General features: G+C 42.7%; 3 protein-coding genes and 1 long non-coding RNA gene across 5 annotated transcripts; 3 read left to right on the plus strand and 1 right to left on the minus strand.

The window, feature by feature from the left end:
- The first annotated feature begins 35 nt into the window (after positions 1–35).
- On the plus strand, positions 36–1,414 carry LOC111233499. Its single transcript, XR_002665614.1, has 3 exons — positions 36–123; positions 1,160–1,215; positions 1,306–1,414. It is a non-coding gene; the product is annotated as an uncharacterized LOC111233499 (long non-coding RNA).
- A 47-nt stretch (positions 1,415–1,461) lies between these two features.
- On the plus strand, positions 1,462–3,219 carry LOC111232383. The gene is made up of 4 exons (XM_022759880.1): positions 1,462–1,491; positions 1,587–1,659; positions 2,042–2,731; positions 3,104–3,219. The coding sequence occupies exons 1-4, from the start codon at positions 1,462–1,464 to the stop codon at positions 3,217–3,219; spliced, it is 909 nt and encodes a 302-aa protein (XP_022615601.1).
- Positions 3,220–3,329: 110 nt separating this feature from the next.
- Positions 3,330–4,664, plus strand: ccdc14 (coiled-coil domain containing 14). The gene is made up of 4 exons (XM_022761213.1): positions 3,330–3,398; positions 3,526–3,669; positions 3,925–4,027; positions 4,154–4,664. Exons 1-4 carry the CDS (start codon positions 3,374–3,376, stop codon positions 4,602–4,604), a joined length of 723 nt encoding a protein of 240 aa, XP_022616934.1. The 5' UTR covers positions 3,330–3,373; the 3' UTR covers positions 4,605–4,664.
- Positions 4,665–5,866: 1,202 nt separating this feature from the next.
- LOC111232810 (ankyrin repeat domain-containing protein 10-like) lies at positions 5,867–14,876 on the minus strand. Of its 2 annotated transcripts, none has more exons than XM_022760477.1 (6): positions 14,589–14,876; positions 13,165–13,317; positions 12,992–13,083; positions 6,832–7,049; positions 6,659–6,739; positions 5,867–6,556 (listed from the first exon to the last, which is right to left on the minus strand). In XM_022760477.1, the coding sequence occupies exons 1-6, from the start codon at positions 14,841–14,843 to the stop codon at positions 6,243–6,245; spliced, it is 1,113 nt and encodes a 370-aa protein (XP_022616198.1). In that variant the 5' UTR covers positions 14,844–14,876; the 3' UTR covers positions 5,867–6,242. The 2 variants fall into 2 exon arrangements, with proteins under 2 accessions (XP_022616198.1, XP_022616188.1); XM_022760467.1 differs by having other exon boundaries at positions 5,867–6,559.
- Between the last annotated feature and the right edge of the window lie 32 nt (positions 14,877–14,908).

A 14,908-nucleotide genomic window follows, 5' to 3' on the forward strand; every position in this document is an offset into this window, starting at 1 on the left:
GAAGAAGAAAGGGGCCCCTTTGTTTGACAGCAACGGAGGAGCAGGGTCTGGACAGGACGTGGAGTTAGCCTCGTCAAGTAGTTTGTGAAGGTGTTAACTATGAAAGCGACAGCTAAACATAAGGTAAGAACCATAGACTGTAGATAAAAAGGTAAGAACGACAACAGTCAAAGTTAGTAACGTCAGATAACTACCATAGCTAACTAGCTCTTTGTCAGTAGGTTAACGGTGACACCAGCTGAAATGTTAAACTGGTTTTATCTGCTGTCTGGCGGCGATATGAGACACATTAGTATCAGTTAATGTCATCAGATGTGATCAGTACTAATACTTAAATCAGTGATCTGCTGTACAGAAGAAAGAAGAAGAAAATCTAAAGTTACACTATAGATTACACAGCTGTAGTTTTTTGTTTCAGTTTATTTGTCGGTTCTTGTAATAATAGTCTGTTAGTATGAAGTGTATCTGACAGACTCATGAACACTATTAAATGAAGATTATATCAACAGAACTCATTGCACTTTACATTCGATACAGTAATATAATGAACTTGTTCAGTGGCAGTGTCTGACGCTGTTGTCAATGTGAGCTCAGATTATGGGATGCAGGGCTGATGTGAAGGGAAGAAGGTTTACAATCCTTCACCTGAAATAACCATCTCTATCAGGGACACATCATCTACAGTCTGGACGGATATCTGACCTGGCTCCAGGGCTGAAACACAAAATATGGCCATTGAACATGTTTAGATAAATGATCATATTTGACACCGGTGGTATAACATGCAGCGTAAAGACAGCACATGTAAAGGTGTTGTATCAGATTCATGCCACAGCTCACACAATGACAGGGACAGAACTGTCTCACTGACAAGAGACTGTAGACTGAGCAGATGTTTCGGACTGAAGGCTGACCAGATGTTTCAGACTGAAGGCTGACCAGATGTTCCAGGCTGTAGAGTGACCAGATGTTTCAGACTGAAGGCTGACCAGATGTTCCAGACTGTAGACTGACCAGATGTTTCAGACTAAAGGCTGACCAGATGTCTCAGGCTGGACAATGACCAGATGTTTCAGACTGAAGGCTGACCAGATGTTCCAGACTGTAGACTGACCAGATGTTACAGACTGTTGAGCAGATGTTTGGTTGTATCTGACAGGTGGTGACATCAGGGAGGCTGACAGGGGGAGGCAGAGTGCAGCTGACCAGAAAACAGTGAGTACACCTGTATTCACTTCTTACTGTAGATACTCTGTGTGTTTCTGTTAACACCCTCTCACTTTTCCTTCTATCTTGTCCTGTTAGAGTGAGTCCACATCCTGGACCAGCAGCCGGCCCTGAACCAGCCTACTCTCTATACTCCACAGACTCTGAAGACCAGGTACTGAAGTGAGCAGCAGCAGACAGTACAGAAGAAAACAGCCTCATGCAGTATGAATCAAACTAAAACAGAATACCAACATGTGTCAGTGTCACCTACACAACAACAGTGTGAATGAATGAACAGACAGTAACTGTGACACAACAGGAAGTCCTTTAGAGGGACATGAAGTGACTGGTGCTCAGTTGTGTCTCTGTCCTCTCAGGTCACCAACCTCCATCAGGGTCTGGACCGCTGTGCTGCCTTGCTCAGTGGCATCCTTCAGGCTGATGAGGCAGGTAGAGGAGTTTAACATCATGCTCATCAATACAGCAAGTAATGCTGAACAATCAGCTTATTGAGCAATTGATTAGTTGACTGAGGTGTGTGTGTGTGTGTGTGTGTGTGTGTGTGTGTGTGTGTGTGTGTGTGTGTGTGTGTGTGTGTGTGTGTGTGTGTGTGTGTGTGTGTGTGTGTATGCGTGTGCGTGTGTTAAAGCCCCGGCCAGCCTTCCTAGAGCAGTGACAGGTGATGCAGCCAGATCCAGACCATCCACTTCAGTGGGGAAGAAGGCCCTCAAGAAACCACAGAGAAAGACAGGTGTGTGTGTGTGTGTGTGTGTGTGTGTGTGTGTGTGTGTCAGTAACTGTGTCAGTAACTGTGTCCCTCATCTCCCTCCAGTCCAGAAGAATCCTCAGTCCTGTCAGCGAGGACCAGGCACTGTGACTCCAAGACCAGGACCTCGGTCTCCAGCTGCTCACTCAGGAGTGAAGCTGCATCCGCCTCAGAGGCTGGTTCAGACCCTGCTGCAATCCCACCCCCCTCCATCACACAGTCAAAGATTTCAGTACCTCTCCACCACCACCCCTCCATCCAAGTCCCAGACATCCACCCCTCCATCCAAGTCCCAGACCTCCACTCTTCCATCCAAGTCCCAGACCTCCATCCCTCCATCCAAGTCCCAGACCTTTGTCCCTCCACTTCAGCCTCAGGCCTCCGTCCTCCTATCTGTGGTCCAGTCCTCTTCTCACTCAGGCCAGCTGCCTGTCCATCAGCCTGACTTCCTGTCTGAAGCTCTGCCCACACACTGTGACACAGAGTGTGATGTAGAAGAGGAGGAGGAGTCTGTTCCCGTCAGAGACATTGATCCCCAGAGCACACACACACTCTCTCACATACACACCTGTACCAGGAAGATGTCAAACACACACCTGGATCCTGGACCGGCTGATGAAGTCCTTCAGGACTCAGAGAGCAGGGAGACCTGCAGACCAGAGACCTGCAGACCAGAGACCTGCAGACCAGAGACCTGCAGAGCAGAGACAGTCCAGTATCTGATGGGAGAACTGAAGGCTCTGATCGCTGGACGAGGTAACCTGTCTGTCTCTCACCTGCCCTATTTCCACACAGGTAGAGCTGAGGCTGATCACATGACTCAGTCTGAGGGTTCAGTCACATGACTGTTACATGACACTTGACCAATAGAAAACAACATCCTGAATCTAGAAATTTTCTTGTTGTTGTTGTTGTTGTTGTTTGTTTCTGTGGTTAAATCCAGATGTTGGCAGCTGGTCCTGACAGGTGTCAGTCACACACGCTGTGACATCTGTGTGTGAGGCTGAGAGACACAGTGAGACCAGTTTTCAGCTCAGCTGTCGTCATGGATATGACCAGTTCAGAGATCTCAGTCCTGTAGACCAGACAGACCACATATATACAGACCGTATGTGTGTGTGTGTGCAGGCAGTGTAGCAGAGAGGCTGCTGAGTCATCTGGAGCAGACGGTGTCCTCACCACTGATAAACATCCAGACTGAGACTGATCCACACCTGAACCAGAACATCCAGGTCCACAGGTAAAACACACACACACACACACACACACACACACAGACACACACACACACATCAATACCTGGTCTCTGTGACGACTCTCTCTCTCTCTCTCTCTCTGTGTGCTGCGTAAGTGATGCTTCGGAACCAGCAGTTAAAGGACAAAGAGAGACACAAGAACATGGAGATGCTCTGTAACTCAGAAGGTTGTGTGTGTGTGTGTGTGTCTGCGTGTGTGTGTGTGTGTGTGTGTGTGTGTCTGTGTGTATGCAGCTGGCGATAGAATGTGTGTATTTGTGTGGTGTGAATAATGTGAGTTGTGTGTCTCCACAGTGACGACCCTGCAGCAGGAGCTCACTGCTGCTCAGTCCAGACTACAGGAAGTCCGGGATGACCTGGCAGAGCTACGGAGTGCCCTGCAGGACACACAGAGCCAGCTGAGAGACAGAGAGGCAGAGAACACAGTCATCAGGACAGGTTCAGACTCTCTGAGACCTGCTGAGTCTGGATCAGTCCTGATCAGTCCACAGACCTTCACCAGTTTACCAGTGAACACATGATGAAGCTCTGTGGACTAAACCTGAGTCAGACTGGATCCTAACAGACAATAATTATAATCAATAATAATTAATCAGTTTAAAGTTTAAGAGTCACATCAACATTTTAATAAATAAATGCAGACACCAGAGGTCACATCACCTGTTATACATTAATATGCGTGTGTGTGTGCAGAGCTGGAAGCAGTCAGAAGCAGGTTGGCGGAGAGCGAGCGAGAGAAGAGTGAGTTAGCCTCACTCGTCCAACGAAGACTGGAGGAGACAGGAAACCTGAACAGGTACGTGTGTGTGTGTGTGTGTGTGTGTGTGTGTGTGTGTGTTGAAGTGTAAAATATTAGTGATTGCTGTGAGTGCAGCAGGTGGTTGTGAGGTCATTAAGCCTCGCCCCCTCCTCTGTGTTTCAGGATCCTTCAGAACCAGGACTCTTCAGGTTCTCCTACACTTGTTGACAGTTCAGGATCAGACACAAACCAGCAGCAGAGACCAGCAGAGACCACCCCTGAATGCATCGAGTACTTGAGGTCTCTGGACCAGCTGGGTCCCACACACAGTGAGCCAAAGACTCTGATCCCAGTCCACCTGAGAGACACAAGGTCACACAAACCTGCAGAGACCTCAGTTTGTCACCTAAACCCTCACCTGGATCCATCATGGCAGCCTGAGAGGGAGCAAGTCCGACTGCAGGACTGCACTGTGTCCCAGTGTGACATAGAGTCTGTGTGGTCTGACTGGACCATGAGGTCCGGGTCCACCTTTGACACCAGAGATGAGGCAGCATTCAGAGACGGTCTGGCAGCTCTGGATGCCAGTATAGCCAGTCTGCAGAAGACCATCCAACTGGACCTGAAGAGGTGATCCAGACCTAGCTGGATCTGGACCTGAGGAGGTTATCCAGGTTCAGCTCCTCTGTGCATGGTGTTTTTCTCTGTGTGTTTTTGATCATTTATAATGTAAAGTGATATTTAACAAATGTGAAATAAAGCATTTTATGTATATACAGTATATATGTATGTATATTTTCCTTGGTTGTCATGGAGACAGGAGAAAAAAAATCAGTCTCTTTTTTTATGAAACAGTAAAAACAGGTTTTAATAAAAGTATCAAAGAGCTTTCAGAGACAGTGAGTCAGTTTTGGCACATAGTGTTTAGACCTCAGTGATGTCATTATGAGTCTACAGTATGTTTCATAATAAGAGTACAAACACATTCATCTGCTCTAACATAAATAATAACAGATTTCAAAATAAAAGCAACAATAAACAAACACATTCCCTTTGGTAGATCAAGACCAGCAGCAGTTCTCAGTCTCAGTGCAGCAGGATCAGGATCAGGCCACATGGAGAGGACAGCCTCCACCACACACACCTCAGCTGTTGTACACACACACACACACACACAATACCACATGATCCAACAGCCCTTAATAGTGCAAACCAGCAGCAGCAGTGAACTAATAGATCAAGGATGTAAATGCAGGAATACACTGAAGGAAGTGTGGGTGTGTGTGTGTGGAGATTAGAAGGTGACACAGTTCATCCAGGACGCTAACAGTCTACATCTCCAGATGTTCACCTGCAGAACTGAACACCCGAGCTGTTACAATGTAACAGGCCCTGTTCAGACCAGAACAGGTGTGAACAAGCTCTGATGTTCAGTGTTTGTGTTGTAAACAGCAGATTTAAAGAAGCAGTCCAACATTCACAGTCCTACAGAGAGTCTGCAAACTCCACCCACCACTGACAAAATCAGTTACTGATTTGTTCAGTTTGTTTTCTGAGCTTCGGTGCAGAGACTCTGCAGCTCTGGACTGGGTCTGCACAACCTTAGCATAAAGACTACGAGCAGGTGGAAACTGCCTTTCTCGATCAAAAGTAAAATATGACACCTGCCAAACCAGTCACCCCAACTGCATTACCACTGCAGTCTCATAATGCAATGAAAAAGAAAATGGAGTTGGGGCGTCGAGTGGCGTAGTGGTCTAAGCAGGCGCCCCATGTGTAGAGGCTACAGTCCTCGCTGCAGTTGGCCCCGGTTCGAATCCCGCATTGGACGGCCCTTTACTGCATGTCATTCCCCCTCTCTCTGCCTCCCCATTTCCTGTCTCTCTATAATGTCCTGTCCAATAAAGGCACAAAAGCCCAAAAAAATATACTAAGAAAAAAAAGAAAAAGAAAATGGAGGAGCTGGTGAGTTTCAGCGTTAGCTATGAAATCAGTCTGTAGTATGACGAACATTTGACCGTTTGCCAGATTTCTCTAACCCCAGTCTCAGTTGGAAGATAGCTTAAGCGTCAGCTCCCTCTGCTGATGAAAACCATGAGATGTGGTTGAAAGCTCAAACAAAGCTGTGTGTGGACTTTGAGTTAGGAATATGTGACCAAATCATGAACATGACCTGGATGTCTGCAGCAAGGACAGGGAAAAACAATCAGCTGTCAAACCCAAAGTGTCAGAGTGACCCCTCCCTCCCTGTTTGTGGGGGATGACCCTGTGTCTATGAGCCATGGTACAGGTGGACGGTGCTGGCCACAGCCAGCTTGTGTCTGCTGTCACTCAGCTCCTCTGCTGTGTCTCCAAAGCCGTGGTAGTGTCCATACTGCTGGAAGTCCCCGAGGTCTGCCCCCATCAGCCCTAACCAGGCCGGCCGCTGGGACACACAGCTGCTGGGGCTCCCAGTCAAATGCAGGGAGCCGCACATGTCAGCGGAGGAGTGCTGAGTCGGACCAGCTGCTGGCAGCTGATTGACTGGCTCATCCTGAGAGTGATGATGATGATGATGGCCGTTGGTGAAGGCTTTGGAGTCATCATCTGCTTTATGAAAACATTTATCAATAAGTCTCTTCATCACTAACTCATCTTCATCATGAACCCATCTTCATCAGTGAGAACATGTTATAATCACAGTCTCACCTGAGCTCAGCTCCTGTCCTGACTCCACGTTCATGCTCTCCACTTCCTCACCTGCACTGATGTGCATCTGCAGCAGCACATCTGGAGGAGACAGACAGCCACATGTGAACGACATCATCCAGATGTGCACAGTCAGAGCCAATCAGATCGTTAGTTTATTAACAGTCTCTTACTGTCTGCTCTCTTGGCTTTCTTCGCGTGTCCAGACTCCACTGCCGTCAGCAGCCTCTTCCTGCTCAGCAGGCTCTGACCACTGGCGGTGTCTCCACCCACACGGAGTGTGTTCAGCTGCTGCAGCTGCTTCTGGGCGTTAGAGATGAAGCGGGAACAGTCGAAGAAGCCGTGGGCGTGGGCCAGGTCGGCCGCTGTCTGCCCACTGGCGTTCCTTAAACTGTGGAAGAGGAGGGAGGAGTGAGACAACTGCTTCCAGTGAGACGTCACAGTGTCTCATCACTGACTGACTCTGACATTAGAGGAAGAGGCTACATGTTGCAGGGAGAGATGATCATGACCAATCAACAGGCTCCAGAGAGAGCTGACATCATCAGTCAGCTGATCAATACATCAACATAAATCACTTCAGCTATTCTGGTCCTGACAAACTCCCTCTGCAACACTTTGATCAATGAATCTGATCCTACTGCTTCTACCAGATCATAGAATAAACACATCACACATTAAAGATAAGATTATAGTTTATCTTACAATGACAGATATCTTTAATTAATTAATTCAGTGTAATTATTTAAAACTTTTACAGCCATCAGATAAAAGTGCTAACATCAGAAGGTTTATTTTCTACATCATAAAAAAGTAAAGATCATTTGTCCTGTTAACTGACTAATTATTAAATCCTCACTCTGAGTCTGACATAAAATGAAATGTCTCCTCACTAATAACCTAATTTAGAGATTTATCTTCCTCAACACCAGACAAAGTGAAAATCACCAAAAACAATGATTTATTCAATACAGGACAACTGTTAAAGCATCAGAGCCTGACTAGTTTTTAAGAGTCAATACTAATATTGACATTTGATGGTTTAAGAATCTGATATCAATACATCAGCCAGTGCTCATGTTTTATGCATCAGCTGAGAGTATGGAGTGGGTTGCAGTTACTGCTGAATCCATGGAGACCTAGACTAGCAGGGATACCTGAACTAAAGTGTCCAGTTCTGATCCACTTCCAGTTTCTTCTATAAACTCTATTTGTATTTTACCATAAAAAGATTTTTCTCTACCGGAAAAGCTGAAACATGACTCTGGTGTGTCAACGTCATCACAGATAAACTGAGTTTGTGACAGATTCTAGATCAGGCTAATGATATACACTGATTTTAACAGAGTTCTCTCACATAATGAACCATGACACTGGCTGGAACTTGGTAAAATGGTTTGTGTAGGGTTTTGATTAAAGTTCATTTAGTTTAGCAGTGTGGTGGTGGAGTGGTTAACAATGTCACCTCATACAAAGTATGTAGCATCAACCTCCAGACTGAAAACTGAAGCCAACACTGAAGTGACAAAGCCTGCAGTTCTCCTAATGACCACTAAAGTCTGGCTCCAACAGTGAGTCAATCCCCACAGACTCCCATGTTAAAATATCCAACTTTACACCAGAAATAAAGATGTTTACAGCCTGGTACAAAAACAGTCTTGTTCTCTATAGCTAATTTCTACTGAACTAGTGAAATTATACTATTATTTTATTTATATGTTAGTACTAATTATCAGGTATCAGTGTCTGTGCTCACCATACCTGGCTTGTTAGCTTAGCTCATTAACTAGCTAAGTAGCCAACAGATGAAATAGCCTTGGGTTAGCCCTCTAGCTAGACGCCCAGCTGTGCTAACGATGCTAACAGGAGAGTATCATTATAATCCAACATGAACTGAAGCCAACACTAAAAAACCAAAAACCACTGACCACTAGAGTCTGGCTCCAACAGTGAGTCAACTCCTATAGAATCCCATGTTAAAATGTCCAATTTTACTGCAGAAATAAACATGTCAAAAACAGCCTGGTACAAAAACAGTCTCTATAGTTTAAGGTTTAAAGTTATGTATAATTGAGGACAGGGCCTCTTCAGTAACAGGTAGGTGTCAGCACAGGTGTGTAGCAGCTAGCTGTCTGTGTCTCCTCAGCTTATTGAGTCAGTGAACTGACTTCTCATGTGTTTGTGGTTCTTCATGTAAATATCAGACGGATAACTTGACTTGTTAACTGACAAACAGAACATGAAGAAGTCTGAGCTGCTGTTTTTACAGGTGAGTCAAATTCTACTAGTATTTTATTCATATGTTAGCACTAATTAGCAGGTATCAGTGTCTGCGCTAATCATACCTGGGTTGTTAATTAGCCAGCAGCTGAATTAGCCTTGGGTTAGCCTTCTAGCTAGACGCCCAGTTGTGATAATGATACTAACAGGTTTGTATCGTTATAAACCAACATTGATGAAGTCTCAGCTCCACTCGCCCCACCTCTTTGCTCATATTTGCATGGGAGGTAGGCAGTCAGACACTGCCAAGATGACGACAATGAAGCAGCTTCCAAATCGCTCTTCATAAATCTGTGGGTGATGCCACGCTATGTTCATCTTTATTTACAGTTTATGCTTCAAACTTGTGGCTGGTGCAGCTGGGGTCTTTCTGTGTGGAGCTAGCATGTTCTCCCTGTACCCCCAGAAAATATAGCCAATAGACAACAGATAGTTTATCAAACATTGATTCTACCATCAGAAAATAAATAAAATGATTAATTATGGTTGAGGTGTTTTTGATCATCTTCTAAAGTAGGTGTCTTGTCTGGTGTTAGAGAAGTTTCATTAGAGTCTTACACAGCTTGACTTCAGTCCTCCAGACTGACTCTGAGTCTGGAAGCTGCTTCACCCTAAGATCAGGGTTCAGACTGTAAAAAATCCTGTATTTGCAACCACATGTCAAATCATGGTGTTAGAAGAAGCATTTCATTTTATGGAACTCCTGATGATTTAATTCTTCCTACCTGAGCTCCTGAGGTTCCTACTCTACCTCCCGAGGTGAGTCCAGTAAAACTTGGTTAGCACACAGTTAGCTAAGCATGCAGGTCTACACATAACTATCATCATCATCATCATCATCATCATCATCATCATCATTATCATCATCAGTGCTGTCTTAGCATGGAAACCAATCACTGCAGGAAATACCTCGCCAGTCTGCCAGCTGCAGAAAGTGTAGGAAGCGATAGTGAACAGCTGACTCTGCAGTGCTATATGGACTGCTCCCTCTTTCTGGGATTACTTGAGAAAATCATGTTCAAATTGACCCGCTGTAAAACATCAGAACGAGCAGGTGTTTGTCTCTGCCAGCACACTTTGACATGAAGCTGTCTTCACACAACACAGCACATGATAGAGTTCAACATGTAACATGAGTCAGGACCAATCAGTCACATTAAACACACCTCACCAAGGCTGACTGTCAGTCCTGAGGCTGAGGAGCTCATGTGCTGCGTTCACTGACACTGATTCTACATCAACCAGCACTCGTTTGATTTCTCCTCAAGTCAAATCCAATAAGAAAAGAAACAGAGTAGACGTTAACTGAATATCAGTAAATATTTTTATCTGGTAATATATTAATAAATATTGAATTTAATTTAGAATTTAATTATATTTTTTTTAAATAAATCAATCAATTAAATTGAATTATTTTTTTATTTCAATTTAATTCATTTTTTAAAATTTCAATTTAATTTAATATAATTTGATTCAATTTATAATCTAATTTGTTTTATATAATCTAATTCAATTTGATTTCATTTAATTCAGTATTTCAATTTAATTCATTTTTCAATGTAAATTAATTTCATGTAATTGGATTTAATTGAATTAAGTGGCAGTGTTTATGCAGATTAGGAGGTGCAGTGAAATTTTGTTATAAAAATTCTAACTTTTTAATTGTAAACATAAATCTGATGAGTTGTTGTATTTCATATTGGTAATAATTGTAAATAATTTCAGCTCCAGTTTCTTTGTTCACTGATAAAAATGAAACTGAAGCTGTGGTGAATTAATGAAGTTTGTCTGATGACTTCATGTTTCTCTGTCTGTATTTGATACACTATCGTATATATATATATATTATTTGATAAGTGAACTATTCCCTCCAAGGGTCAAACATGGACACTGTACACATACAGCAAACATTTATAAACTGCTTCTCATATCCATTGAGCGGTTGTCTCTTAACATCTCCACAAAAGAGATGTTAAGATACATGTTCAAACATTGATCCAACATTACTTAGACCTACCAGTTAAATATATTTTTTAATTTAATCTACATGTCTCTACATCATGTATCCAAAAGGTTTGAATTTGTTATCAGTTTGAATTCAGATGACTCCTTTCTGAGAGAGCTCTGAAGCTGTGAAAACAGTAACATGTTTGCTGAAGGTGAATCTCCTCAGTTTGTCCCCTGCAGGATAAGTAACATGAATTATAGTTGGTGAAATTATTATTAACAAATTACTTCAAATAAGACAACTAATGTATGAACTTGCTTTTTAGAGGTTGTCAACATTGTGTTGATTCACATCATGCAGGATTGTAGTGGATTCAACTTATTTTTTCTCATGAATATAAGTTTATTAATTTGACATTATTCAACTTGAATTTCTAACTTAATTTTTCCTTGAACAAAGCCCTGTGTAACTGTAATCTTTTACCACAATGTTCTCCTGAATGTTCAGTAGTTTGTTTTCTCTGGATCACAGCTCATGGACCAGAGCCCATTCTACGTTAAGTGTTTGTACCAAACCAGAGTGTTTTCATCGTGAGGATTATTTCCCTGTCACTAATTTATTTACAGTATTTAAGCTTCACCTCAATAAATGAGATATGTAGGCATCAGAATTTGGTTTTCAGGAGAAATCAAAGAAGAAGCATATGAGAGTAAAATGAGTCCAGAGAAGGACTGAGATATGGTGACAGTTTGTTTTTACTGTTCCCTTCATCAGGAACATATGTGTCACTGTGGAGTCACTTCACTCTGTGTGTTGAACATCAATGAATCCTGTTTTTAAACATTAAAGTGTTGTTGATTAATAACTTTTATGATAGAATATATGTTTAAGACCAAGAGGAACCATTTAAAAATACTATAATTGCACAAGTATAGCTGTCTTAGATCTGTTCTGACTTAATAAATCAGTACATTTATATATTTTTTCTTTGTGTCAGTGATTTCATGTAAACAGAAACACATGAGCTTCTCTGCCTTTATATAACATCAACATTAATGCCAGTGTCTAACTAACATATAGATATGAGAACAGTTTACCTGTGCAGCTGTTGAAGAAAAAACAACACACACACATAACATTACTGTCATTGTGAACTCTGACTATAAGGTATGACTCAGTATAAATCCACCTTCAATCAGTTGATTTGGGAGAAAACAGCCAATAAAACAACTGGAATATTTCTACACATCAGGTCCTGGTGTGTGAGAGGAGATCATTAAAAACACTAAAGCATCGTGTGTGTGTGTGTGTGTGTGTGGGGGGGGTCTATGGTTAAGAAACTTTATAGAAATTAGTCTTTTTCTAATTAAGACAGAATAAAGATGTTCAGGTCACACTGACCTGGTCTAAAAAAACCTCTAATATCTATTTTGAAATGTCATCATTTCCTGTTGAACTCTGATCGGTTGGTTTGTAGCTGTTGGCTGTAGCAGCAGTCACACTGTGAGACTCTGGTCCTGAATTTCACAAACCTCCTCCCAGCTCAGTGTTCACACTCTGACCTCACATCAACACAGCAGTGATCCTGAGGAGATATGGAGAACTGAGGTCATGTTAAATGAGTCTTTGCTGTGTTGTTTTATGATTAAAACAGCTTAATGTCTGACATCATGAGGAATCTTTACTAAGTAGTAGAAAGTAAACCAGTGTGACCGTTTCCTCCCAGACAGCTGACGTGACATTAGCAAAACACTGAGATTTAATGAAAACAGAAAACACACTTACACCACAGCAGCAGAGCTTCAATGGGAGAATGTATAAATGCATGGGGGTGGAGGTCAAACCCAGGTTGTTGTATTATCTTTAATGTTAGATCCTGATCAAACTGTGCAGAACATACAGAAAATGCAGCAGTAGTTTAGATTTGATGCTGCATGCTGCCACTTCATCAACATGGCAGAAGTGATTACTGACACAAGACCTGTCAGTAGATTTATCCTCAGAGACTCACAGAGCTGCAACATGAGCAGCTGCTGCTGTGGTTCACACTGAGCATGACAGAGCTGCTGTGTAGTTGCACAAAGGTCACACTGCAGGATACTTACTGTGGTTTAGCTCCTGCTATCAACAGCACCTGGACACATTCCAAGCTACCTGAGCGAGCCGCCTTGTGGATGGGAGCCTCGCCTACAAAATCCTGAAGACACATAGAGGTAATAATGAAGGTGTGCAGCAGTAGTGATGGTGCTCTCGGGTGTCTCTGTGACTCAGGACTGACCTGCCTGTTGACGTCAGCTCCAGCCTGAGTCAGCCACACCACACACTGAGGGTGTCCTCCAAACGCTGCGGTGTGTGTCGGTGTCTGGTTGAAGCGGCTGGTTACCATGTTAACCTCACAACCCATCTGCACCAGGCGCACCACACACTCTAGCTGTGAACACAGCCCAACATGACAATGTAACAAGTGAAAACATCTGTTGGTGAATACACAGTCGGTTGAGCCATCAAACACCAGGGGCCTCATATCAAGCAGGAATCTTCAGGTGTCAACAGATTCACCTTTATTGTGAAAAATCACCCTAAGGTTGAGAGACGCTGGTGTAAATAAAGCAGAAGGAGGCTGTGGTTTTATTGAGAGGTTCAACTTTTAACTAATAAATGTTAATATGATGTATTTTTATTCAGCCCTGTTAAATGTGTCTGTAATTAATTTATTTTTATATCAAAAGTGTTACATACTGTTTTAGGTGAGAGCTGCGAGGACACTAATGTCATGTTAGCATGTTTATTACAAAAATATTACAATGTAAGCAAACATTATGTCTTAATTGCTTTTCTATTTGTACTTCTAGAAATGGTGGATATACTTATTTTCAGGAAAGAATGGATTATTATTTGAAAACTTACTCTTATAGATGTGAAATTTAGCAAAATAACAAAATGTATTAAATAAAACTAATTGTCACCTTCAGTATTTGGGCCATGGAAATCAAACAATACATATTCATATTTAAGGGAAAAATTATTACAAACTGGTTGTAATAAAAGCAGTCCGTCCTAGCAAAGATGTCTGGAAAAGGTGCAGTCCCAAAATAAATGTGTGTCCCTGCTTCTATTGGTTTATTAAATAACTCATTGTTGATTTTATATGGTACACATCACTTTTTTACCAGTGGAACCTTTGTGTTTATTCAGGAATTTGTAGTTTATTTATTTAAAGGAAACTTATTTTATTTTGTTTTTAATCTGCCCTGTCACATTAGCATGTTCTGGATAAAGTTTACAGTATCACTTCATAAAATACACACTTCCTGGTTTCCTGAAGATGTTTTGGCGCCTGATTTTACATTGGCTTCCCCTAAACCAATGGAAACGCTGCAACCCCTCGCTTTAGTTTTTTCGCTAAGAAAACTTTATTGTACAGTAACAAACAGACAAATTGTGTCAGAGCAGTAAATGACACTATCAGCTCATTAAATATCAGCCCTTTGATGTGGTTCATGCTCCTGTTTCCCGCCATATTAGTTAATGACGACATTAGCCGTGATTCAGGTTGACTGCAGGTAAATGAAGGACTGTGGTTTACTGTTGATAAGTTATGACTCAACACAATAGGAAACATCGCTGATGGAGTTTCAGCCTTTAGGAAGATTACCTGTCGCCAGGTAAATCTCTTAATCCACCGTGTACCGTAATCCCTACCTGTCCGTAGTGAGCAGCCCAGTGTATGGGGGTCCAGCCGTAGCAAGAGTCCTCAGCAGTCAGAGGAGCCTGGTCCGGCAGCTGGTGAGACAGAGAGACCAGAGCTCCAACATCTCCATCCCGGCAGGCTCGATGGATGGGAAACCGGCTGATGAATACCTCATCACAGGAGAAGTCGGTCTCCTGTCCCGCAGACATGAGTGGACCGTGAAGGTGGCTCACAGACACAGTTCTCTCCAGTGATCCCGGTCCCATATAACAGACTAAAACGGTTCAAACACAAAGGAAGAGGAGATAAGCCTCTCTTCTCGGCTGGAGCA

The sequence above is a fragment of the Seriola dumerili genome, unplaced genomic scaffold (assembly GCF_002260705.1).
Source record: "Seriola dumerili isolate Sdu_G_001 unplaced genomic scaffold, Sdu_1.0 BDQW01000018.1, whole genome shotgun sequence".
Taxonomy (NCBI): Eukaryota; Metazoa; Chordata; class Actinopteri; order Carangiformes; family Carangidae; genus Seriola; species Seriola dumerili.